Source organism: Polypterus senegalus, chromosome 6 (assembly GCF_016835505.1).
Source record: "Polypterus senegalus isolate Bchr_013 chromosome 6, ASM1683550v1, whole genome shotgun sequence".
Classification (NCBI taxonomy): domain Eukaryota; kingdom Metazoa; phylum Chordata; class Cladistia; order Polypteriformes; family Polypteridae; genus Polypterus; species Polypterus senegalus.
In genome coordinates this window covers 175,667,827-175,693,622 of record NC_053159.1, presented here as the reverse complement: position 1 = coordinate 175,693,622, position 25,796 = coordinate 175,667,827, and the positions used below count along the sequence as shown (strand labels likewise).

The 25,796-nt window shown below is 40.2% G+C and overlaps 1 protein-coding gene across 4 annotated transcripts in view; it reads right to left on the bottom strand.

The window, feature by feature from the left end:
- gad1b (glutamate decarboxylase 1b) overlaps positions 1-25,796 on the bottom strand; it is a 66,051-nt gene that overhangs the window by 9,892 nt on the left and 30,363 nt on the right. For all 4 annotated transcript variants that reach the window (XM_039757601.1, XM_039757602.1, XM_039757600.1 and 1 more), the window contains 5 exons: positions 25,291-25,407; positions 22,841-22,905; positions 22,680-22,758; positions 16,914-17,063; positions 2,346-2,453 (listed from right to left, as the gene is read on the bottom strand). In XM_039757601.1, coding sequence (XP_039613535.1) covers positions 2,346-2,453; positions 16,914-17,063; positions 22,680-22,758; positions 22,841-22,905; positions 25,291-25,407 — 519 coding nt within the window. The remainder of the gene's footprint in view (positions 1-2,345; positions 2,454-16,913; positions 17,064-22,679; positions 22,759-22,840; positions 22,906-25,290; positions 25,408-25,796) is intronic.

The following is a 25,796-nucleotide window of genomic DNA, read 5'->3' as shown; positions in this document are numbered from 1 at the left end:
ATGAGTACACGGGTAATCCTAGCACCGAGAAATGATGAAGTCAAACGAATTAATGCCAAAATTGTCGATTGGTTACGCCGCAAATTGGCTAAATGCGTATCAATAGACTGTGCTGAAACAGTTGGTGGAGATCGTGCGGAAGATGAAAACATCAACTTACAATATCCCGAAGAATATCTACAACCATTAACCCCGTCTGGTCTTCCACTGGCCAAATTACTGTAGAAAGAAGGATGTATCCAAGAAAGGTAATGTAGTACATCTTCAGGGGATAACATTAGACACCAAAGGAGATCTTGATATGCCATTCGTATTAAAACGTTAACAGTTTCCCATTAGGATAGTTTTTGCAAAGACAATTTACAAATCTTAGAGGCAAACATTCGAAAAAGTCGTTTTATCCAATAAACAGAAAGAAACGAAATTCACTCGCGGGCAGTTATACATTGTGTTGTCACAATGAAAGTTCAAACACAGAATCAAAATTCAATGCGATGTTGATGAAAATGTAATTAAAAAAAATCGTCTTTACTTAAGTTTTACAGTAAAAGTGTAAGTTTAAAAAGCTGTTGCGTGATAATTTCAAAGCCAAACAGAACGAAATCGTATTACGCAACATGAAACATAATTTACATTCAAATTGTTACGTTTTAATATTTTTTAATATGGTTGATTACTTGCTGTAATGTAAAATAGTAAATTGTACATCAGAGAGGCTAGTGGCGTAGCGCAAGCGTGAGGTTTGGTGAGCGAAGCAAGCAGGGGGCTAAGCCCCCTAGTACTAAATGATAAAAATGGCAAATTTATCCATTTAAAATTATAGCTACAACCTGATAAAGTGGGCAGAAAGTGAAGGGGTCTGAATACTTTCGTAATGCACTGTATTTGCTATTTCTCCATTTCACATCATTCATTCTCATATGTTCACAAGTTTGTTCAGGACTGCGTATCTGAATTTATATCAAAGTAAAATACTTCTCTACTAAAGACTCCTTCAAAAGTAAACAGAACAAGGTAGGTAATGCTGCTAGCTGCACAGTAATATACCGTAGTTTTAAGTGCTACACATTTGCTGGCCATGATAACTGTTGTAATCAAACTGCAGGTAAAAGGATTCACACTTTCATGGCATTTCATGCCAACAAAAAAAAAATGTAACATTTAGGGTTACAAATTAGCTTCCATTAAGGGCAGAGATACTGACACACTGTGCGCTGCTGCCATCTGGTGGACAAAAAACTTTAAAGCAACATGACACCTGCATGAATGGAGTTTTGAATAACCCTGGGATGGACTGACGCCCTTGTTTGTTTTTGCCTTGCTGGGATGGGCTCCAGCTTCCCTTTCACTTAGAGGTTAGGGGCACGCACTGATACAGCGCATTACTGCACCCACCACACGACAAACCAACTCAGGATCCAGATTAGGACCCGAGTGCAGCCATGCAACGGGTGATACCTCAGCACCACACTAGTTCAGGGGGTGGAACAGTGTGAGGTTTTTTTGTGGTGGCTGGAGTGCCAATTCTGCCACCAACCCCCAAGTTTGCCCTGCAGGTTGGAGGGCCTACATGCAAGGATGGATGCAGATTAACGTCACACCCAGGATGGAGCAATTGCAGGTTAAGGGCCTTGCTCAATGGCCCAACAGAGCAGAGTCCCTTTTGGCATTTTACGGGATTTGAACCGATTGCCAGTGCAGATCCCTAGCCTCAGAGCCACCACTCCGCCCGTCTTAAGATAATTGGGTTTGGACAACTGATGGATGGATGGAGAACTTTAGATTAGTGTGTTAAGAAAATGGGTGGATGAATGAGAAAAGTGAGTAAGAAATGGGACAATGTTACCAAGTGCAGTGTTAATGAGATTTTGTTGTTATTGCAACTGCAGTATTTGATCATTTGTTTAGTGCTATACTGTATGTCTATAGTACACTGGGAATAAATACTTAAAGCAGTTATTCAGACTACCAAGGCAGAACATCGTTAGCCATGACACAGAGTTTAACAGCCTGAAAGCAAATATCCTCAGTTAATCATCGGTCTTACATTGTTAAATGCTTCCTTTTCTGGAAAAGTAATGCCAATTTCTTTCAATTAAGACTGCAGAGGTTTTCTAACATAGCTTTCAATCTTAAGCATTGTCGTCTTTCCAGGATTTCAAATTTTCTATATTTTAATTCCTGTGAATGTGGTATGAATTGAATAATGTGTAAGCCACTTAGTAATCACATTCTTCAAAAGAATCACTTTTACAAGCCCACCACCCACATTACTCCCACCATCAGAACTCTCAGACCCACAGCACAGGAAGAAGAGAACTGAACATCACTGAGTGATGGCTTACCTCTCCACTGAAAACCATCTCGTATCCTTCCCTGTTCTTTATCTTTGTGTACAGATACTCTGCCAAATCCAGACATTTGTTAATGTGCTGTTCAAAACCAACAGTACCCTAAAAATACAAAAACAAAATTATATTTCACTGATTTTATTTCATTTTAGAAAACGTTTGATGAGAACAGGAAATTCAGTCCAACAAAGTTCACCAATTATATACTTAATTTTTTCAGGATCAAATATGAGTAGATTGCTCAGCAAATGTGAAGCAGATATGCAGGTGGATGAGCCTGTGGTGTCCTGGATAGCGGACTGTCTGCCAGGCAGAGCACGGATTGTGAGACTCAAGGACTGTGTGAGCAACACTGGAGCACCACAAGGAACAGTGCTGTGTCCTTTTCATATCACTATCTACTGTATCTATCTATCTTATAGTGCCTTTCCTATCTATCTATCTATCTATCTATCTATCTATCTATCTATCTATCTATCTATCTATCTATCTATCTATCTATCTATCTATCTATCTATCTATCTATCTATCATTTATTTCTGTATTGTACCAGATTACAACCACTGCTGCATTTTCTTGATTTATTGTTGATGGATTTGGGAATTATATTTAATAACCTCATTTATATTTTTGGAATGTCTGTGTCAAAACTTTGTAAAAGACAATGTTTACTTGGCAATTTTTTGTTAGGCCAGGCCAAGATGGCAACGATAAAAACAAGAAGAAATAGAGATAAAGATCAGAAAACTACTGATGCTCTGTTAATGTTTAAGGTCCTCCTTCAAAGGAGATTGAGAATCGAATTTGAATATTTTAAACTTATTAATCAATTAGATATATTTAGAGAAATTTGGGCTGTAAATGATGTTTTATGCTCCTTGGAAGATGAATGTCTAGTCTTAAAGTATGAGTAGGAAAAGTGTGTTATTAAATGTTGTTTAATTTTGACTGTTAATTTAAATGCAATTATGTTATAATTGTTAATAAAGGTCTGTTTAAAAAATTATCCATCTATCTATCTATCTATCTTTCTATCTATCATATAAAGCCCTTCCATATCTATCTATCTATCTATCTTATAGTGCCTTTCCTATCTATCTATCTATCTATCTATCTATCTATTTATCTATCTATCTTATAGTGCCTTTCCTATCTATCTATCTATCTATCTATCTATCTATCTATCTATCTATCTATCTATCTATCTATCTTATAGTGCCTTTCCTCTATCTATCTATCTATCTATCTATCTATCTATCTATCTATCTATCTATCTATCTATCTATCTATCTATCTATTATATAGTGCCTTTCATATCTATCTATCTATCTATCTATCTATCTATCTATCTATCTATCTATCTATCTATCTATCTATCTATCTATCTATCTATCTATCATATAGTGCCTTTCATATTCTATCTATTAAAATGACAGACTCAAGTCTCTAATGAACATAACTGACTACTTGTAGATATCAGGTGTTACTATAAGTGGGATTTTCACTTGCTCCTCAAAACTCCCTTTCTGCTAATACTTTACTCTGTGGAACAATATGTTATATTTTATATTATTATTACTTTAAATTTATAAATAACTGCACATGGAAAGGTCTGACAGTTATTCCATGAAGAAAAGTAATACTAGAAGCAATAGATCATGGTATAATTTTCAATTTAAATTTTGAGTCATCTATACGATCAGTATGTACTTGTCCTCCTGACTTATTTACCAGACAGGAATACTCCTGCACATAATGTATTTATATTGTGTGTTTACTTATATTGAAGGTCAGAGCCACCTAATTATATTTTAGAATTGCCTTTTTCTGTTATGAAAAACCTAGTAAAAATGCTATCAATGGGCCATACATCTACTGAGGTGACATGTGCTCTCTGCATACAGGGGCACTGCTGGTCCTCTTGTAATTATTTCCCAACAACTCCTCCATAATCCCAATATATCTCTTCCAGCTACATACCATACACATTTAGCAGCGGGCACTTCAGTCATGGTGTACACACATTGGCTTTTCTTTTCTTATATAGCACAGTTTCAGTAGTATTTACTGCCCCTAGGCGCTTTACAACTACAGAGTGTTGTACAATTATCCACAAACATTTACCACTTGAGCCAAGGCAGGATAAATCAGATGCTCAGGGTCATACATTGAGTTACTGCCAGACTGAAAGAGAAATCTTTTAAAGTCCAAGGGTTAGGGTCAGCCAGTAGGTTGTGCTAAAAGTAGTTGTTTGAAATGCACAAGATTTCATTTAAAACCCTGGACTTAAATGACCAAAATTGCCAAACGTTTTGGGGCGAGTTGGAGAAAACAGCATTTTTCTAGATGTTCCGTAGTCAGGTATCCGTCCCGTAAAGTTAATTATTAATCCAATCCTGTGATTCTTTTCAGAGTGATATCATTTACTTCTGCTTTGCATCCACAATTATAGAAAGAACGGCAAAAAAAGTTAAACCAAATTAAGTAATTATTCTTCTCTTGAACTTTCAAGCATAGAAATGAGTAGCAAATGCAGAGTTGCCATTTGTTGATAATTTATTCCTTTCTTAACAAATCTTTTATGGAATTCTGAGGTTCACAGTGTAATTGGACTAAACTTCCAAGTGTTTGCCCTTTAGAACTGGGTAGTGTGCTACACGTGGGCAAAAGGAACATCTCTATACATATCAAATCCAATGCACGTACATCTGTCTGTATGTCTGTCCACTTTTCATGAGAGAACTACTTAACGGATTTAGATTTTTTCTGCAATTTTCTTGAACATTGCGGTTGATTTTGCGGCTTCTCTCATCAATCTGAGTATTATAGTTTGGTTGAGGCACCCATTTTTTCACGCGAATCCGAGAAACAGGCTGTGGGCTGAGGGGAGTGGGCAGTGGGACACTCCTCACTCACGTGTCGGCCTCCGTTCGAGTTGCTGTACCCCTCGCCACATGTTGGAGCGTACCTTGCCTCCGCTTTGCTAGCGATACCTGTATGTTCAGCAGACATAGTCATCTAGAGATGGTTAAAGAGTAACGTTTGACTTTTTTGAGACAGATAGAGAGATCAGAGCTACGTGTGCTTTAGAGGGTACCGGCTCTGGCAGAGATATGAATGCCAGGTATAGTGGCAGCTTTTGACATGGGAGCATTCTTACCCCGATAGCAAAACCAAAAATATTGCATATCAAGAGGCCCTTGGATACGAAAGCTGTCAAAATAAATTCTGCTGAATACAAATTACTACATTTTTTTTAAATGTTATTGATTTTTAAAGTTTGTCCTGTTTCGCTACTATGCGAGCGGAGCCACGGGGGACGGTTAGTCAATTTTAAATGCAAGATGGGAAACACTGTCCTACATGAAGCAGCCTCTAAAAAGGATTTAGGGGTTTATGTTGACCCAACAGTTTCGACTAAGCAATGCACAGAAGTAATTAAAAGGGTAAAAAAATGTTAGGTGATATCATAAAAACGGTTAAATTTAAGTCAAGGAACATTAATTGTGAATTTCCCCTTGGGATTAATAAAGTATCTATCTATATCTAATCTAATCTCATTATGCTCATATTACATAATGTATGAGGAAGACCACATCTGGAGTGTGGTGTGCAGTTCTGGTCACCACAGTACAAGAAAGACACAGCAGCACTTGAAGCTGAGCAGAGGAGAGGAGCCAAGTGCATCATGGGACTTAAGGACATGTTCTACTGTGACCGACTCAGGGAATTAAACCTGTTTAGTCCGAGCAGAGGAGAAGGCATTGGGACATAATCGAGGTATTTAAAACTCTCAAAGGCTTTGATAAAGTAGATCCAGCGACATTCTTTCAGGTTAATTGGTGGATCACACACTCAAGGATGTCAGTGGAAGTTAAGGGGAAGTGCATTTAAAACTAAAGCCAGTAAACTCTTCTTCATGTAGGGAGCTGCGCGACTCTGGAACAAACTACCAAGACATGGAGTTGAAACAGAAACATTGACGACCTTAAAGACGTATCCAGATGAGATGTTAGGGACAGCTTAGCTATTAGCTAAACTAACAGGCATGACGGACTGAATGGTCTCCTCTCTTTGTCAAATTTCTTATGTATCTTTCTATGTTAGACAGTCAGTTCAAGTAAAGGGTGCAGTTCTGAGGTATAAAACTGCTATTGTACACGGACACAATGGGGTCGGTTGAATGTCCTCACCAACACAGAGGCTGGGATATTTAGGAATGGATAAGGGTATAATTACTGCGGTGGGCTGGTTCTGTTCCTGCCTTGCGCCCTGTGCTGGCTGGCAGGGCCGTTCTTAACAGTTTGGGGGCCCTACGCGGTTCAGAAATGTGCAGGCCCCAGATGGGGGGGGGGTCCGAGGGGTCAGAGCCCCCCCTGAGTTCAGGAAGGTGGTCTAATAAAACGTCCGGAAAAGGCCTTAGATGACCAGTAGGCCTACATGTACGCTTGTGTGTATGCAGAGTGGTAAAATATTGATTTTGCTCTGGATCTGGATGATTTTACGGGGATCTCTTTGAATGACTCCAAAACGGATCGCTAAAATGAACATTTGCTATAGCGCATTTGGCAAAGTTACGACGGCGTGACAATATTATTAGGGATTTAGGTGAAGATTGCAATTTGGATAATAAATTACCATTGTTAATAAGACTAAGAGATGCACATTCCAGACTGAGCGATCGCTATTTATACATTCCCAGTCCCACGGCCATGCCCCCGATTCCCTGCCTGCTGCCCTCTGCTCCTACCCTTCCTCTCCAAATTCCACTCAGAATGATAAAATTTAGGATGAGGAGGGTATCGTGACACACAACATGAGGGACTGGCACAGATGGCTGCAGTGCTAGGGGCATGACAGGGGCCCCAGGCCCACAGCCTGACAAAAAAAAAAATTGTAAGTCGGGGCCGCCCCCCTCATGGTCAGATCCCTACGCGGATGTGTAGTTCGTGTACGCCTAAGGACGTCCCTGTGGCTGGGATTGGCTCCAGCAGACCCCCATGACCCTGTGTGGTTGGATAATGACTGACTGACTGACTAAAGGTATAATTATACAAGCGGGATTTGTTTAGAATTACACCTCTCAGACCGTGTACCGTATACAACAGACATACACTCACCTATGGCAGGTTTACATGCTTGCCATTCATACTTTTTGGTGTGAGATCCTACTAAGTTTGAAATTTACTCAAATGTTAGACTGGTTCAGACTACGGAATTTCCACTAAAGAGCCTGTTGACTTTGAATAAAGAAGACGAGTGTCCCAAGTATGCTTTGCATTCATTATGGAGGATCGCAGGAATCATCGGGCAGAGGGGTCCTTTCATCGGATTGGCTGGCCCAGCACCGACTCAGCTATGGAATGGCCAATAGGGGGAGGCAGCTTGATGGCCGAGGTCTGCAGGACTCTGAACAAATCCAAATCATTTTATGTGATTTCATCTACTGTTGAATTTTGCTCTGTACTTGTAATACTGTATTGAGGATTACGTGTGTTCTGTTCTGTGTATTGTATTGTATTGACCCCCTTTTATATGACACTCACTGCACGCCCCACCTACCTGGAAAGGGGTCTCTCTTTGAACTGCCTTTCCTGAGGTTTCTTCCACTTTTTTACCCTACAAAGGTTTTTGTTTAGGGAGTTTTTCCTTGTCTTCTTGGGGAGAGTCAAGGCTGGGGGGCTGTCAAGAGGCAGGGCCTGTTAAAGCGCATTGCGGCACTTCTTGTGTGATTTTGGGCTATACAAAAATAAATTGTATTGTATTACTAGTTGCACTTAGCCTTACTGTTAACCACATTTTTAGAGCATTGGAAGCTCAGTTTGACCCTGTTTCCTTTAGAAGCAAAAGCTCCCTAATTGGAATAAGTTCTTTTAAATTGCGGCATTTTAAGTAACCAAAAAGTATAGAGATATGATATTAAAAGGTGATATTTCGCAATTTTGTCTGTCTGTATACAGTAATCCCTCCTCGATCGCGGGGGTTGCGTTCCAGAACCCCCCGCAATAGATGAAAATCCGCGAAGTAGAAACCATATGTTTGTATGGTTATTTTTATATATTTTAAGCCCTTATAAACTCTCCCACACCGTTAACATTATTAGAGCCCTCTAGACATGAAATAACACCCTTTAGTCAAAAGTGTAAACTGTGCTCCATGACAGAGATGACAGTTCTTCCTCACAATTAAAAGAATGCAAACATATCTTATCTTCAAAGGAGTGCGCGCGTCAGAAGCAGAGAACGTCAGAGAGAGAGAGCGAGTGCTCGCTAAGAAAAGCAAAAAATCAAAAATTCAATACGTGCTTTAGTGCTTTTAAGTATGCCGAAGTACCGCGATAAAGTGCCATTTTTTTAGAGGAGCGTCCGTATCTTCTAAGCAAACAGCCTCTGTGCAAACAGCCCCTCCGTCAAGCAGAGAGAGTGAGAGAGACAGAGAAAAGCAAACAATTAAGCACCGCGCGGGAAGCATATCTTATAGTATTGAGGAGTTTTAGTTAATATGTGATACATGCTCTGATTGGGTAGCTTCTAAGCCATCCGCCAATAGCGTCCCTTGTATGAAATCAACTGGGCAAACAAACTGAGGAAGCATGTACCATAAATTAAAAGACCCATTGTCTGCAGAAATCCGCGAACCAGCGAAAAATCTGTGATATATATACTCAGCAAAAAAAGAAACGTCCTCTGACTTTCAACTGTTTTTACTTTCAGTAAACTTAATGTGTAAATATTTGTATGAACACTAAAAGAGTCAACACCATAAGACATAAACTAAAAATGTTTCACAATGTGTCCCTGAATGAAGGGAGGCTCAAAATCAAAAGTACCAGTCAGTATCTGGTGTGGCCACCAGCTGCTTGAAGTACTGCAGTGCATCTCCTCCTCATGGACTGGACCAGATTTGTCAGTTCTTGCTGTGAGATGTTACCCCACTCTTCCACCAAGGCACCTGCAAGTTCCTGGACATTTCTGGGGGGAATGGCCCTAGCCCTCACCCTGTGATCCAACAGGTCTCAGACGTGCTCAATGGGATTGAGATCCAGGCTCTTCCACTGCAAGGATGATCAGCTGTCCTTCCTGTCTCCCTGTAGCGCGGTCTTAGGCGTCTCACAGTGCGGACATGGCAATTTATTGCCCTAGCCACATCAGCAGTCCTCATGCCTCCCTGCAGCATGCCTAATGCACGTTCACGCAGATGAGCAGAGACCCTGGGTATCTTTCTTTGGGTGTTTTTCCACAGTCGGTAGACAAGTCTCTTTAGTGTCCTGCGTTTTTAGAACTGTGACCTTAAATGCCTACTTTCTGTAAGCTGTTAAGGTCTTAACGACCATTCCACAGGTGCATGTTAATTAATTGATTATGGTTAATTGAACATGCATGGAAAACATTGTTTACACCCTTTACAATGAAGATCTGCAAAGTTATTTGGATTTTTAAAACATTATTGTTGAAATATACAGTCCTGAAAAAGGGACGTTTCTTTTTTTGCTGAGTATATTTAGATATGCTTACATTTAAAATCCGCAATGGAGTGAATCCGCGAAAGTCGAAGCACGATATAGCGAGGGATTACACTACTTGTATATGGCTGAGATGACAATAAAGTTCACTTTGACTTTGAAAGTTCACTTTGATATCCCTCCCACAGTGATACGGCGGTACAAATCACATAAGAGAAATTAACTTAGCTTTCTTTACTGACGATTTACTCGGCATTACAAACGGAGGAAGCCATAACAGACAATACACAAGGTGGAAACTTGATGTATACAGTCTGCCATTTTCCGTTGCTGCGCTGAAAGGATTTTCCGGATGGATGACATCATCCACCCAGTAGTCCATCCAGTAGTCCAAGCCTTATATACTGTCTGCTCCACGTGCAGGCTCTCTCTCTGGTCTCCAAACAAGGAAAGGAGAAGACTCAACCCCACCTCCAAAAATACCGGAACAGCACAATGCCTACCCTCGCAGTTGTCTCCTTCATTCTCCAAACTGCTAACCTAGTGGTTTTCTAAATGCAGGCAAGCTAGTCCCTGTGTGCCAAACTTGGTCTGCACATGTGAATGAATACATAAAATAATTTCTTATACAAAGCACAGTGACATTAAACTTACATTTGTGTTACAGACCCGCTGCATTTTAATGTAAAATGTTTAAGTGTGGGGCGGCATGGTGGTGCAGTGGTAGTGCTGCTGCCTCGCAGTTAGGAGACCCGGGTTCGCTTCCGGGTCCTCCCTGCGTGGAGTTTGCATGTTCTCCTTGTGTCTGCGTGGGTTTCCTCCGGGCGCTCCGGTTTCCTCCCACAGTCCAAAGACATGCAGGTTAGGTGGATTGGCGGTTATAAATTGGCCCTAGTGTGTGCTTGGTGTGTGGATGTGTTTGTGTGTGTCCTGCGGTGGGTTGGCACCCTGCCCAGGATTGTTTCCTGCCTTGTGCCCTGTGTTGGCTGGGATTGGCTCCAGCAGGTTAGAAAATGGATGGATGGATGTTTAAGTGTTGGTGGTCTGTGGATCATAGAGGGGAGAGAAACTTCTTTTCAGGTAATTTCATTTGAAATGTCCTCCCATATGCTGTTCTGTTGTACTTTTTTAGAATTGCATATCTGCTCTTTTGGCATAGCAACCCTTTTGGGTGGTCTCCAGTTCTCTGCTTCCTAACATCCTATCCTCATTGGCACCATCAGTTATTTAGGTCTTCAGCCTAGGGGCTTGTAGGTGTCCATGTCTAAACTGAACGGGCTACTATCATTCGATTGCCCTTGGTGCTATTACAAAAATTAGACGTCCAACTGTTCATTGTTTCAGGTTATTTTGTGATGAGAGCAACGCAAAGTTTAAAATGAATGGATGCAAAACATGCAGTAGATGCAAGACCTGGCTAACAAATGAGAAAGACTCTGATCTAGAGTGTTTATTTGATCCCCTTGTCCTCTCTCCTCCTGACTCATTTGTTCACAGTCCGGCAGATTAATCACCATTTCTACACAAGAAAACACATAGACTCTGGTGTGTGTGTGTGTGTGTGTGTAATAGAGCACAGCATGAATTGGTTACAAGCCGCATGATGAAGCTGATGCAGGCAGCGGCAAGCGGGGTCTTACGAATGAAATGAATTTTCTCTCAGCAGGCTTAGTGCTCATTTTGGGGATCCACAGGAGGGCTGGAGAGTCTGTGATCCCAGCTTTGTGTTCCTGAATGGGAAAGCAAACAGCAAACGGTAGTTGAAACTTATTAGATGTTTCCTGTGGCACCCTGTCAGGGGAAATGGGCTACATTTACATTTATTGCCCGACTGTTTAATCCAAAGCAGCTTATGAGCCAAAGAACAATTTGCTATTCTGTTTCTATAGTTTGAGCTAGTCTTGGGATTGGTAGTGGGAATGAAGTGCAGCATGTAAACTACAACGTTGTTAAATCTTGCCAGTAGGACACAGTAAGAAAATGTTCTACTTTCTTAAAAATAAAAATCGGGAGTGCGCTCCCCTCGCCTTTCTCGTATACTGAGATAGAGGAAAAGGTCATCACAAACACTTCCAGTTGAGCAGTATTTTCTCAAATATCATATCTCTTTGCTTCTCATCATAACTAATTGATGATATCAATACATAATCCATCCATCCATCCTTCCATTATCTAACCCGCTGAATCCGAATAGGGTCACGGGGGTCTGCTGGAGCCAATCCCAGCCAACACAGGGCACAAGGCAGGAAACAATCCTGGGCAGGGTGCCAACCCACCGCAGGACACACACAAACACACCCACACACCAAGCACACACTAGGGCCAATTTAGAATTGCCAATCCACCTAACCTGCATGTCTTTGGATTGTGGGAGGAAACCGGAGCGCCCGGAGGAAACCCACGCAGACACGGGGAGAACATGCAAACTCCACACAGGGAGGACCCGGGAAGCGAACCCAGGCAATACATAATCATTTATTTCTATTTATAATCAAACTCTGGTGTCCCAAGGGGAAGAATATATAAACTTGTACTGAGGTGAAAACATTACACGTATGAGATTATATACAGAGACTTAATTACTTTATTTCTAATATTTTACTTTATCTGTAAGGTTATAGTATGAAACATTTTTGACAGAACTTTAGCCTGCATAAACCCATGCAGCAACTACAGTCTTCTAATGTCTTGTTTCTGTCCCAAAGCCCTGAGATATAAATTAAAATTAGACTTTACAAGGAAACCCAGGCAAGCCCTACTCAGACATCAGCCTATCCAGAGACCAAATCAGCCTTCAGTAGACACTGCTAACCTAACCTAAATATGTCAGTCAAAACCGTATTTGTCTCATTTTTAGAGTGGAAGTTTTCAGATATTGGCGGCTCGGTGGAGCAGTGGGTAGTGCTGCTGCCTCGCAATTAGGAGATCCTGAGTCCTCCCTGCGTGGACTTTGCATGTTCTCCCCGTGTCTGCGTGGGTTTCCTCCCACAGTCCAAAGACATGCAGGTTAGGTGCGTTGGCGATCCTAAATTGTCCCTAGTGTGTGCTTGGTGTGTGTGTGTGTGCCCTGCGGTGGGCTGGCGCCCTGTCTGGGGTTTGTTTCCTGCCTTGTGCCCAGTGTTGGCTGGGATAGTTAGGATATATAGTGGGTTGGATAATGGATGGATGGAAGGTTCAGATATTCAAGAGGAATTTTTCTGTCGCATGATCTTCCAAACAAATGAATGGAACAAAACACAAGCAATACACACCACTAGAAAGTAAATATTTAATTTTACTGTTTTGCAATGCCACAAATGCCAAAATGTATTTTGTAGTTTTCGGTTATTTGTAAGCTTTGATTGTCATATTTGAGTTATTGCGCTTGGTTATTTTGGCAGAAGAATACATTTTTAGAAGAAAAAATTGTTAGATCCCACCATTATTGGTGCTCATGCTCTCGCTTAATGATTTTGTGATTTATATTCCTAGAAGAAAAAAAAATCGGGAGTGTGCTCCCCTCGACTTTCTCGTATACTGTGATGGAGGAAAAGGTCGTTAGAACCACTTCCAGTTACGCAATATTTCCAAAATATCATATGTCTTTGTTTCTCATCATAACTAATTCATAATATCGATACACATCTCGATTTATAATCAAACTTTATATCGAAATGATATTTTCGCACTCAGGGAGGTTGAAAACGGTGGTGGAATTTTTTCATGATTACATATCCATTGTCTAGATTACGTGCAAAGTAAAAAAGAATTATAGTCACCTAAAAACATAGAAAAAGTGTTAGTCTTATATATAAATATCCATGCGTGGAAGTGTGTGTATCTGTCTGTCCGGCCCGGAAGTGAGAGGTAGAGTCAGGGTAAGGGCTTCACCTCCGAGGAAACACAAGTGAGGCGAACACATCAGCAAAGCGAAACCTCTGAAGAAAGACTCACTCACTCAGCCGCTAAGTGAGGCGAGCACGTCGGCAAAATGAATCCTGCCAGGAGAGAGATGCCCAGAGTAGTTCCTTCCAATTACTTGACATCGCTACATTTCAATTTTTTTTCTGACGATTTCAATAATTTCTAGAACTGTAGGGTTTAAACAGCATGGCTTTACACTGCTAGTATCATGTAATATTTGTTGCAATAAATTGCTATAGGTAAAACTCAATTTAGCTGAATTTAATTATGATAATGATGGCAGAAATTTAAAAAATCATAAAATTAAATGTATTACTAGGAACACACTGGGGACATAGCAGCTTATTGTTATTACAGTACATCTTTATATTTACATGGCATGTTCAATGTTTACACATTTATGTTAAACTGATGAAGTATAAATTAAAATAAAATTGAAAGAAGAGGCATTATATTGAATACAGTTTTTAATGTTGTGTATACATTTATATTTCCATGATACATAAAATTTGGATGGTTGTTTAAATAAAATACTACTTCCAGTTGAGTAATTTTTCTCAAATTTCAGATCTGTTTGCTTTTGATCATTATAAATATCTGTAAAAAATTTGAATCATCTATCTGTAATAAGAACCATAGTTTACTTTAAAATTCGGCGCACTGGAATTTTCTAGGGGCAGCACGAAAACTTTTGTAAAATATTTAAAATTGCTAGTGTTTTTGAACTTTTGGTTGATTAAAAAGATAATTTTTTTTATTATTAATTTTATTACAATCCATACATAGCAATCAAGTTTTTACAAAAAAATGAATTATGTTAAGAACAGATCGATCCCCACCCCTGAGAGAGAGAGTAAGCCAAACGGTGTAAAATTTAAGGCTTGTAAACATACCTAAATTAATAAATTCTCTGTGCTTTATAAACTTATTTTAAAATATTACTGATTAGATTCTGCCATGTTTTGAAAAAAGTCTGTACGGATCCTTTAACTGAGTATTTGATTTTTTCCAATTTTAAATAATATAACACATCAGTTTCCCACTGACTTAAAAGAGGAGAGTTTGGGTTCTTCCAGTTTATCAGAATAAGTCTGCGTGCCAACAGTGTAGTGAATGCCATCACAATTTGTTTGTCCTTCTCCACTTTAAGACCCTCTGGAAGAACCCCAAACACAGCTGTTAATGGATTAGGAGGGATTGTGAGTCCAAGACTGTCTGAAAGGTAATTAAAAATTTTTGTCCAGAATGATGTTCATTTGGTGCAGGCCCAGAACATGTGACCCAGTGAGGCTGGGACTTGGTTGCAACGTTCGCAGGTTGGATCATGCCCTGGAAACATTTTGGAGAGTTTTAGTCGAGACAGATGTGCTCGATATATAATTTGGAGTTGTATAATTGTATGCTTTGCACATATGGAGCTCGAGTGAATTCTCTGCATTGCTACTTTCCACTCCTTTTCTGATATATTAATTGAGAGATCTTTTTCCCAGTGTCCTCTTGGATCTTTGAAAGGGAGGGATTGTAAAAGGATTTTATATATTGTAGAGATGGAGTCTAATTTCTCAAAATTGAGCAATATTTTTTCCAGCGTGGATGAGGGTGCAAGATGAGGAAAATCTGGAAGGTTCTGTTTAACAAAGTTCCTGATTTGAAGATAGTGAAAGAAATGTGTAGCTGAAATGTTAAATTTGGAATGTAATTGTTCATAGGATGCAAAGACGTTGTCTATATAAAGATCTCTAAGCAAGTTAATTCCAATTTTTTTCCAGATATTAAAAACTGCGCATGTTTGTGAAGGTTGAAAGAGGTGGTTCTCTTGCAGGGGTGCCACAGAAAGAAGCTTCTCCGTCTTAAAATGCTTTCTACATTGGCTCCAGATTCTAAGTGAGTGGAGCACAATTGGGTTATTAGTGTATTGCCGATAACGTGTGTTTATTGGAGTGCAGAGCAGGGAATACAAAGAAGTACTGCAGGATTTTACTTCTATTGCGGTCCATGCCTGTGTATGTTCTTCTATTTGTGTCCAGGTTCTTATCGCCTGTATATTTGCTGCCCAGTAATAAAACTGGAAGTTAGGTAGAGCCATGCCGCCTTCTGCCTAAAAAGATAATGTTTAAAAAAAATATTTTATGTTGGAAAAACAGATAACGGTTAATCAGATTGTTGAATAAACGAATGTATTTATTTTGAAAGCAAGTTAAAATTTTCGCTGTTCACCATTCATCATAATATCAACACCAGCGGTGTCAAAAACACATCTCGTGAGACTTAAAAAGTCTCGTTGTTAGAAGATCTCGCTCACCGTACGGATAGAAGAAGGCGGAGCAAATATAGAACGAGAAAATATGAACGCTACATTTCGGCTCTTGCCGACGAGAGAGTATCACTGTAGCTGCAGCTCTCATCACTTAATCATCTGTGTATTACTATGGAAAAATTAACCTTATTTTCGCTCTTACACCGGTGATCAACACAGTAAACTTTGTAAACTCAGTGACCTTTTCCAGTTCTTTGTGGTGAAAAACATTTTGTTGTGACGCAAGCATTCGATACTTCCTTGTAATTTAATTCATAAAATGTCTTTCAAACTTGTAAAATTAACTGTTTTTGTTGGTGATTGTCCATAGATTGTGTCGTCACGACTTTATTTATGGGCAGTCCCTCAGGTGCGCCGCGAAAGAAAATTTTTGGACTTAGTGCGCCGCAACTCGAAAAAGGTTTCCTTTCACTGAGTTAAAGTATCACTTTTTTCAAATTACATATGTACCAATTTTTCATCATTTCTAATATCCAAACAAAATTTGAATCATATATTGTATCTCTATTTATAGCCATAGTTTACGTGAAAAAATCTGAAATGTGTTCAGGTAAAGTACTGCTTGTGGTTGCCGGAAGAGGCCCAAAAGTTGATAGGATTCCGTATTTTTGATATAAAGAAGGTGTACAAAATCTCATTGACCAGGTGAAAGTGTTTTCAAGTTATCGTGTTTACACACAGACACACAGACGGGCCTAATTTCAAAAACTGTATTTTCAGACTCAGGAAGGTCTAAAACGTCAAGATTCATCAACATCTTGAGGTCGAATTTTTTCACGATTCCTATACTTTCTCTATACTATGTATACGAGAAAGTAAAAAGAAACAGTCAACTAATTACTTGTTCAAAGTTATAAAATGTAAACCCATCACAATTTACCTTTGCTTTCCACATGAGCCAGAACTTGAAAATGTCCACATGGCGGCCACATTGTATTGCTTTGTCACCTGTGTCATAGGAAACATCGTACTGCTTGTCCTGCTGGAAGAGATACCCTGCGCACATCTGATTGCAGCCTTGAAGGATACCCTAGAGAGAAAACAACCCAAGGTTATTTGTTGGGTCTGCTGCTGAATGTTTGAGTAGAACATCAAAACTTCTTGGCTTAACCTCCCATGGAAAATCAAAGTAAGCGTCTGTCTTTCCTTCCTACCTGGGCTTTGTTACAGTCCTGTGCAAAGGATATATTGGTGGTTGTGCTGGTGGTTCCTCTTTCTCCAGAATTTGTGTGATGATTTTACTGGTTTCCATCCGGTTCTCAGGTTTACAGTTAGTGTTTCTACCACAACTACCATTTTTACATATCAGTCTTTCTATCAGGACTTAAAACAACTGTCTGTTACAAGCCAACTGACTCACACAGTTGTGTTCTAATCCTGATATGCTAAAGACCTTCAGACTCTTTCACAATTCCTCAGACTCCACTACCTCTGCAGTGTTAAGGGTGACGTCTGTAATGAAGCACTCAGAATGAGGAGTTTCTTCATCGATAGAGAATACCTTTCTCATTTTATGGACTGGGCCCTCAGTTAAGCCAGGAGTAGACCTCTTAAACATTCACTCTTAAAGGAACACACTACTGTGTCCTGTCTGGTCCTCTCATTCCACCCTAATACTGGTTATCAAAAAAAAATCCCCATTTTGCAGACTGATCTTTTCACAGGAGCCTTTTTTCCTAACCCCTCCCTCAATCTCCTGCTGTTGACAACCTAACCTACACAAACTTCTAGTCCACAGACGAGCCACATTCCTCTCCAGGCATTTTTAACTGTAAGAAGGGCTGCTGTGTCACTTGCAAATATGTCAACAACAATAACCTTGACTCTGGTCCCCTTGGTAAATTTGTTATTAAACATCGGGCCTCCTGCCAGTGTAAAAATTGTATTTTCTGTATTTCTTGTCGGAGGTGTCTGGACACATAAGTGAAACGGGGGGTATTGCAGGGCGCACGTTCAAGAAATTCAAATCAAAGTTCTTACAAAGCTTGTTATACAACATGTTACCTCCATTGATCTCTCCGCTTGTGTTCTTTCACGGGGCTTCAAAGACACTTTACAGTGAAAAACGGAAGAAGCTAAGCTCATTCTCAGCCTGGGATCTCACATTTCTAAAGATCCTAATGGCCAACTAAGTTTTTAATCTCTCCTTATTTTCCTCAAATGGAGGCTTTTTCTCACCTACTCTCACCTTTTCTCATTTCATCTGCCTCAACTTTGTTGCCTCCTTCCCCACCAATATATGTTACCCGCTCTTTCCTTTTACATTTACACAGACAAAGCATTGCATCTTTAACATTTTTTCCCTTTCAATAACCTTTAACCTTTTTATTTTGCAAATCAAAATAGCCTTTAAAACATTTCATAATGCAAGTCATTTTCAGATTCTGCAATTAAGATACCATTTAATATAAAACTAAGTACAGTATTTATTCATTAATTTACACTAACATTGTAAGCCACTATTTGAAAGACAACACAATAAAAGAAAATTAACTTTGCTTAGACAACATTAAAACACAAAGTACCCCACCATGCTTGCTTGGTGGGAAGAACGTTTCACTTATGCCTTACCGAGAAGTTGTTACACTTAGGCTGGAAATGGCTATGGCTTTAAATAAAACCTCAATTTAAAATATATTTATGTATATGTATGTATTATTGCTGGGTGGCACGGTGGGTAGCGCTGCTGCCTCACAGTTAGGAGACTGGGGTTCGCTTCCCGGGTCCTCCCTGTGTGGAGTTTGCATGCTCTCCCCGTGTCTGCGTGGGTTTCCTCCCACAATCCAAAGACATGCAGGTCAGGTGCATTGACAATCCTAAATTGTCCCTAGTGTGTGTTTGGTGTGTGTGTGTGCCCTGCGGTGGGCTGGCACCCTGCCCAGGGTTTGTTTCCTGCCTTGTGCTCTGTGTTGGCTGGGATTGGCTCCAGCAGACCCCCCGGGGCCCTGTAGTTAGGATATAGCAGGTTGGATAAGGGATGGATGGATGTATTATTTCTCACACACACTTTCTTAAAATACAAAATGTAGTATCACATATATGCACGGGCGGCACGGTGGCGCAGTGGTAGCGCTGCTGCCTCACAGTTAGGAGACCCGGGTTCGCTTCCCGGGTCCTCCCTGCGTGGAGTTTGCATGTTCTCCCCGTGTCTGCGTGGGTTTCCTCCCACAATCCAAAGACATGCAGGTTAGGTGGATTGGCAATTCTAAATTGGCCCTAGTGTGTGCTTGGTGTGTGGGTGTGTTTGTGTGTGTCCTGTGGTGGGTTGGCACCCTGCCCAGGATTGGTTCCTGTGTTGGCTGGGATTGGCTCCAGCAGACCCCCGTGACCCTGTATTCGGATTCAGCGGGTTCGGAAATGGATGGATGGACATATATGCACAAGCATGACATTAATGATAAAACATAACATGAAGTCATCAAAGTGTTCCATATAACTGTTTACAGACACATGACATCCAGCAGTTTGGCAAGACTGCAGCAAATGCACCAGGGGCAGTGGCGTAGCTAGAGTTCGTGCTTCTTGGGGCGGAGTGGGCTTCAATCTGAATATGTTAACCTATTTAAATAGAAAATTAAAATGATGTTTAAAAAAAAATAAAGATAACTTTTGCATGTAGAGAAAAGCCAAGCAAAATGACACCTTTTATTGGGTAACTATAAAGATGACAATATGCAAACTTTCCAGGCAACTCAGGCCCCTTCTTCTGACTGGAGATTACCTTAGATAACATCTTGCCTAAAGAAGGGGCCCGAGTTGCCTCGAAAGTTTGCATATTGTCATCTTTATAGTTACCCAATAAAAGGGGTCATTTTGCTTGGCTTTTCTCCACATTCATAATGGCTAACACGGTATAACACCCTAGTACTACAGATAACTTTTGCATAGATGTATTCATATTTAGAGAAACAGCAACAATTTTTCACATATAATTATTTATAAGCTTCAACTAGACAAGAATCTAGTATAGACGCACTGATAAGCCGTGTTCTAATTATTAGTTTGATTTAATTACGCTGCGAAAACTGGAAAACAGTGTACAAGTGATAGGTGGGGATGTTTTCTGGGCAGAGCAAGAACACAATCGGATTGATAACGAAATGAAATTATAAATTGTAAATTAGTTGTTTATCTTCCCAGAAATTATTATCCGTGTAATGTTTATGCTTATGTTTGTTATTGCCTCATAAATTTCTACTGCTGTGTGTGATGCTGTCACAGAAGGACAGTCTGAAAATTATTTGTGAAGCATTCGTGGATAAAAATCAGAGAATTTTAAATTTTTCATTCACGCGTGATATTTTTCCGAACCCTGATGCTCGCACACGAATTGTACTGAGCCTTTTGGCCAATAATGCCACCCCCAAAAATGACCACCCCTTCCGCTCGCCCCTAGCTACCCCTTTAAGGTGTTCCTGACCACTACAGTAAAGATTCAAATGCTGGCATTCAGATGGCAAAGCTACAGTGTGCCCGTCATCAAACATGTCTACTCTTACATTCTTTTTATCCTTCTATATAAAAGCGGTCGGGATTGTCCTTCTGTCCCGTGAGTGCTACGCAGGCGCGGAGTTTCACACACGCCCCGTCCATTTTGCAATGCACGATGGGATTTGTAGTTTCGTTTTTCTAGGTAAAGGATGATTTTCTACTCCAGACTGTGCGATATCTTCTTCTTCTTTCTTACTATATAAAAGCGTTCGGGATTGTCCTTCCGTCCCGTGAGTGGAAAGCGTAGCGGTATTCTGCTTATCACAGACTTACTACTTGCAGCTTGCGGTACGAAGCGACATGATGTGAGCAGAGTTCTGGTGCTCCCATCGTTCCCTTGCTTTTGTGCGCGATGCGCTGGAAAAATAGACAAAATTATATCTCTGGAAATAATTAATGTTGATGGAGTACAAATGCCTCACCGCGTAGTAAATATCAGGGGGGTTCAAAAGGGCGACCTCAATATAGAAAAAAGTTTAAATTTCATCACAAAATAACAGATACTACGAGTATTAAAGTAATACCGCTCAAATGCAATATAATTAAATTAATGAGTTTGTATAAAATATCAAATTGATCTACATATTGAATTGCTTTAAGACGTGGTCAACTTAAAAGTCGGTCGCCTTTAAAAGGCAGGTCAGCCTAGTAATAATAAAGTTTTGATGCTTCCATTAAAGAAGAATTGTTTAGGAGATTTAACATTTGTATTCAGCATTGCATCCTTGCATAATATCTAAACAAATAATGCTAGTTAGATGTTGTTAAATTAAAAAAAAAAAATGTTTTGTAATTTCTAGAAGTCTCACCCCTTCCATTATATAATGCAGTTAACCAATGAGACTGGCCTGCACCAAAATCCTGTCATGCAATAACATGGGTGAAGTTTATTGATTTAAGTGTGTTGAATCCTCTTCTGAAATTGGAATTTCTCTATCACAAAGTGTTAGTCTGGATTAAGTGAAAAATGATGCTTTTTTAAAATTAAAAAGTTGCATTTGTTTTATTTCATTAAGTATTTTTCATGCTCAGAAAATTATCTGAAGTATGCTTTGAGCTGACAAATAATAATCATAATAATAATAATAATAATAATAATAATAATTCTTTACACTTTCATTTCCGCTCTTTCTCTCTACTCAAAGCACTGCAGTGAGTGAGGAGCCGCTTGAACCGCCACCAGTAATGTGTATCACCCACCTGGCTGATGTGACGACAGCCATTATTGTGCCAGTGTGCTCAGCACACGTTGGTTATTAGGTGGTGAAGTAGTGAGAGACAGAGGCGGTTAGGGACAGGGGAGAATTAGGGGGCTGTGGTGGGTGGTTTAGCCAGGACATCGGGATACACTCTACTCTTTACGAAGAACACCCAGGGACCTTTTATGACCGCAGAGAGTCAGGACCTCAGCTTTACGTCTCATCCAAAGGATGGCGCCACTTTTACAGCTCAGTGTCCCCGTCACTACACTGGGAGCATTGGGATCCACATTCGGACCACAGGGTATGCGTCCCCTGCTGCCTGGCCTTACTAACACCTCTATCAGCAGGAACCCAAGCTTGTTGTAGATGGATTCCTGTCCAAGTACTGGCCGGCCTCAACAGGCTTAGCTTCAGGTGTATCACCTGTTCTGAAGTGCAGGCGGTATGGCTGCTGGCTGTCTACCTCATTCTTAACATTAGTTGAGGTGGAAAGAGAGAGAGAGGTTAGGAGCAGACGCTGATACAGCGCATCGCCGCACCCACCACATGACAAACCAACTTAGGATCCCAGATTAGGAGCCGAGTGCAGCCATGCAACAGGTGACACCTCAACACCACGCCAGTTCAGATGGCATGGAACTGTCATAGAGCAATCAGTATCTGCGCAGACCCGTGTTATTCACTAGAATGATTTGCAGCTCACTGTAGGTAAAACATAAGACTTTTATTTAAAAAAAATCATTGTATGCCTGGGACATCTCTTCATGCACGAACCCAAACAAATAAAAATAAAAAGAGTACACGTGTAAGACACTTAAAATGGTGAAAGTGGCCATCAGCAGTTCAGATTTTGCACAAGTGTAAAAGTGCACTTTAATCCACAGTTCAAAAACTCGGTTTTAATTTGCCACCTCGACTTTATGAACGACATTTTGCAAAAGCTGAAATCTCACCTTTTCACGAACAAGAATGGCTGAGCACTGCAGCAGAACGCCCATCATCTTGTGAGGATTCCAGGTCACCGAGTTGGCCCTACAACAGTAAGAGAACGTATGGACGAGAGGCCAAAGGCTGCAGGCATTCTGTGGCCAATAAAGCCCAAGATTTGCCTTACCTTTCAATTCCATTTAGTTTATGACGATGCTTTCTGGACATGAGAAGTCCACCTCCCCATGCTCCCTATGACAGAAGAGAAAATACGTCAAACTAAACGCCACGTGGACGATGACACGGGAGAAAGTCACAAAGTAGATGGTCACTACGCGAGTGACGGAGCCCTGAAATTTTAGGGCATTTGTTTCATTGGTAGCAATTCAAAAGTATGTCAATGTCAATTTATTTATATAGCACATTTAAAACAACATAGGAATGCTGGGGCCAAAGTGCTTCACAATAATAGAATTAAAGAAAAACATACAATTAACATGAATAACATCAATAGAAATAAAATAAATGAACATAAATAAAACAAATAGTAAATAGAAGTAATGTTACATAATCACAATGAGGAAACCATCAGTATTACTGAATGTCACGGAATGCAAGTGAATAGAAACGAGTCTTTGATCTCGTTTTGAACAGTTAAAATTATAAAGGGAATTAGTCCAGTGGGTCAAGATGGTGACTTGAAAATGTCGTCGTTTAGGTTCCTAGGTGTCCTTAGGTGCCTTAGAACAGGCAACTAAATAGCGCTATGAAGCCTCCATTACGTCACCTTTTAATCTCTCAAACCTCTCTCCCTCAAAATGAACGATGGACACTGATAAAAATAAAGAATCCAACATCTCAGAGAACTCAGTACAGTTTAGGATAATGATGTGCACAAACCTAGCAGGGAGGACCACCAAATCTGACCTGCATTTGGAATATTATATATGCTGATCAGAACATTAGGACAATCTGGACGAGAACATGCCATTCACCCCAACAAAGCTTGTCAGTCCTATCCACTTAACTCTTCTAAAAAAACAACAAGTCGAGTTCTGAAGGTCTCCAAAGTCCTACTGCCTACCACACTACTTGGTTGCTTATTCCAAGTGTCTGTCATTCTTTGTGTAAAGAAAAACTTTACCTTTAACAAGTTTCAAAAAGTGTCCCCGTTTTCTTGATGAACTCATTTTAAAGTCACCGTCTTGATCCACTGGACTAATTCCCTTCATCATTTTAAACACTTCATTCAGGTCTCCTCTTCATCTTCTTTTGTTTAAACTGTGAAGGCTCAGCTCTTTTAATCTTTCCTCATAACTCATCCCCTGTAGTCCTGAATCAGCCGAGTCATCTTCTCTGGACCTTTTCTTGTGCTGTTATGTCCTTTTTGTAGCCTGGAGACCAAAACTGCACACAGGACTCCAGATGAGGCCTCACCAGTGTGTTATAAAGCTTGAGCAGAACCTCCTGTGACTTGTACTCCACACATCAAGGCGCTATATAACCTGACATTCTGTTAGCCTTCTTAATGGCTTCTGAACAGTTGATAGTTTAGAGCCCTCTACAACTCCTAAATCCTTCTCATGAGGTGTACCCTCGATTTTCCGACCGCCCATTGTGTATTCAAACCTAACATTTTTACTTCCTATGTGTAATACTTTACATTTACTGACATTAAATTTCATCTGCCACAAATCTGCCCAAGCCTGTATGCTGTCCAAGTCCTTCTGTGATGATATAACGGATTCCAAATTAACTGCCAATCCACCTGTCTTGGTATCATCTGCAAACTTAACCAGCTTGTTACTTATATTCCTATCTAAATCATTTATACATATTTAAAATAGCAGTGGCCCTAGCACTGCCCCCTGCTGGTCATCACTCTTAACATCGGACAGTTCTGATTTGGATCCTCTCACCGTCACCCTCTGCTTCCTGTGTCTGAGCCAATTCTGCACCCATCTAAAAACATCACCCTGAACTTCCACTTCTTTAAGTTTGATGCCCAACCTCTCATGTGGCACCTTATCAAATGCTTTCTGAAAGTCCAGATAAATAATATCATAAGCTCCACTTTGATCGTATCCTTTTGTTGCTTCCTCATAGAATTTCAGCATGTTAGTAAAACACGACCTCCCTCTTCTGACCTCATGCTGACTGCTCAGTAAAACTCCTGTCCTTGCCACGTGTTGCTCAATCTTATCCTTAAGTATTCCTTCCATTAATTTTCTTGTGATGCCCGTTAAGCTTACTGGCCTTTAGTTGCTCGGATCTGCCCAGTCACCCGTTTTATATAATGGGATAATAATTGCCATTTTCTAGTCCTTTGGAATCTCCCCAGTGCACAGCGACTTCCTAAAAAAGTGTGAAAGGTTTATATCTGTATCTGTGGTAAATATTATCTGATCCCTGTGATTTCTTTGATTTCAGCCCATTTAATCTGAGCAGCACTTCTCCCTCTACAATTTACAAATCCTTCGGTACCTCCTTAGTAGTCCCGTTTGCCACTGGGAAATTATCTACTTCCTCACTTGCGAAGACTTTGGAAAAATGCAAGTTGTAGAGCATACCCAGACCTTCAACCCCCCGAAAAACACACACCACAAATACATAATGGGGTGCAGGAACAAGACTTACATCTACATGGAGCCACAAGTTGTATTTTTCACAGATATCGGCAATTTCATTAATTGGATCGAAAGCACCATATACAGTGGTTCCGGCTGTGGCGTTGACATACAATGGAACATATCCCTAGAAAAATAAAGGTAACAGGCAGATTAATAGATTTGTTTAATAGTAAATTAAAGATTTAAAAGGGTGTTTCTCTCTTGTGCTTCTCCGAAGTGGCAACAAAATTAAATTAAATAAAAGTAAATAACACAACTATACCTCCAAGGAACCCTATCCCGGCTCCAAAGAAACAATTCCCCATACACCCACAGCAAGTTGCTTAATTTACCAATAATGGACTTGCAGTAGTAATAGGAACTTGTTGGCTGTGAAATTGCTTTTAATATTTTTATTATTATTTTTTTGCTATGGACAAGTTCTGAACTTGACCCAACCCAATGGACTGAGTGATCCTGAGCAACATGCTTCTCCTGTCAGTACTTCAAGTGTGAAAACTCAGGTGGGTTGAG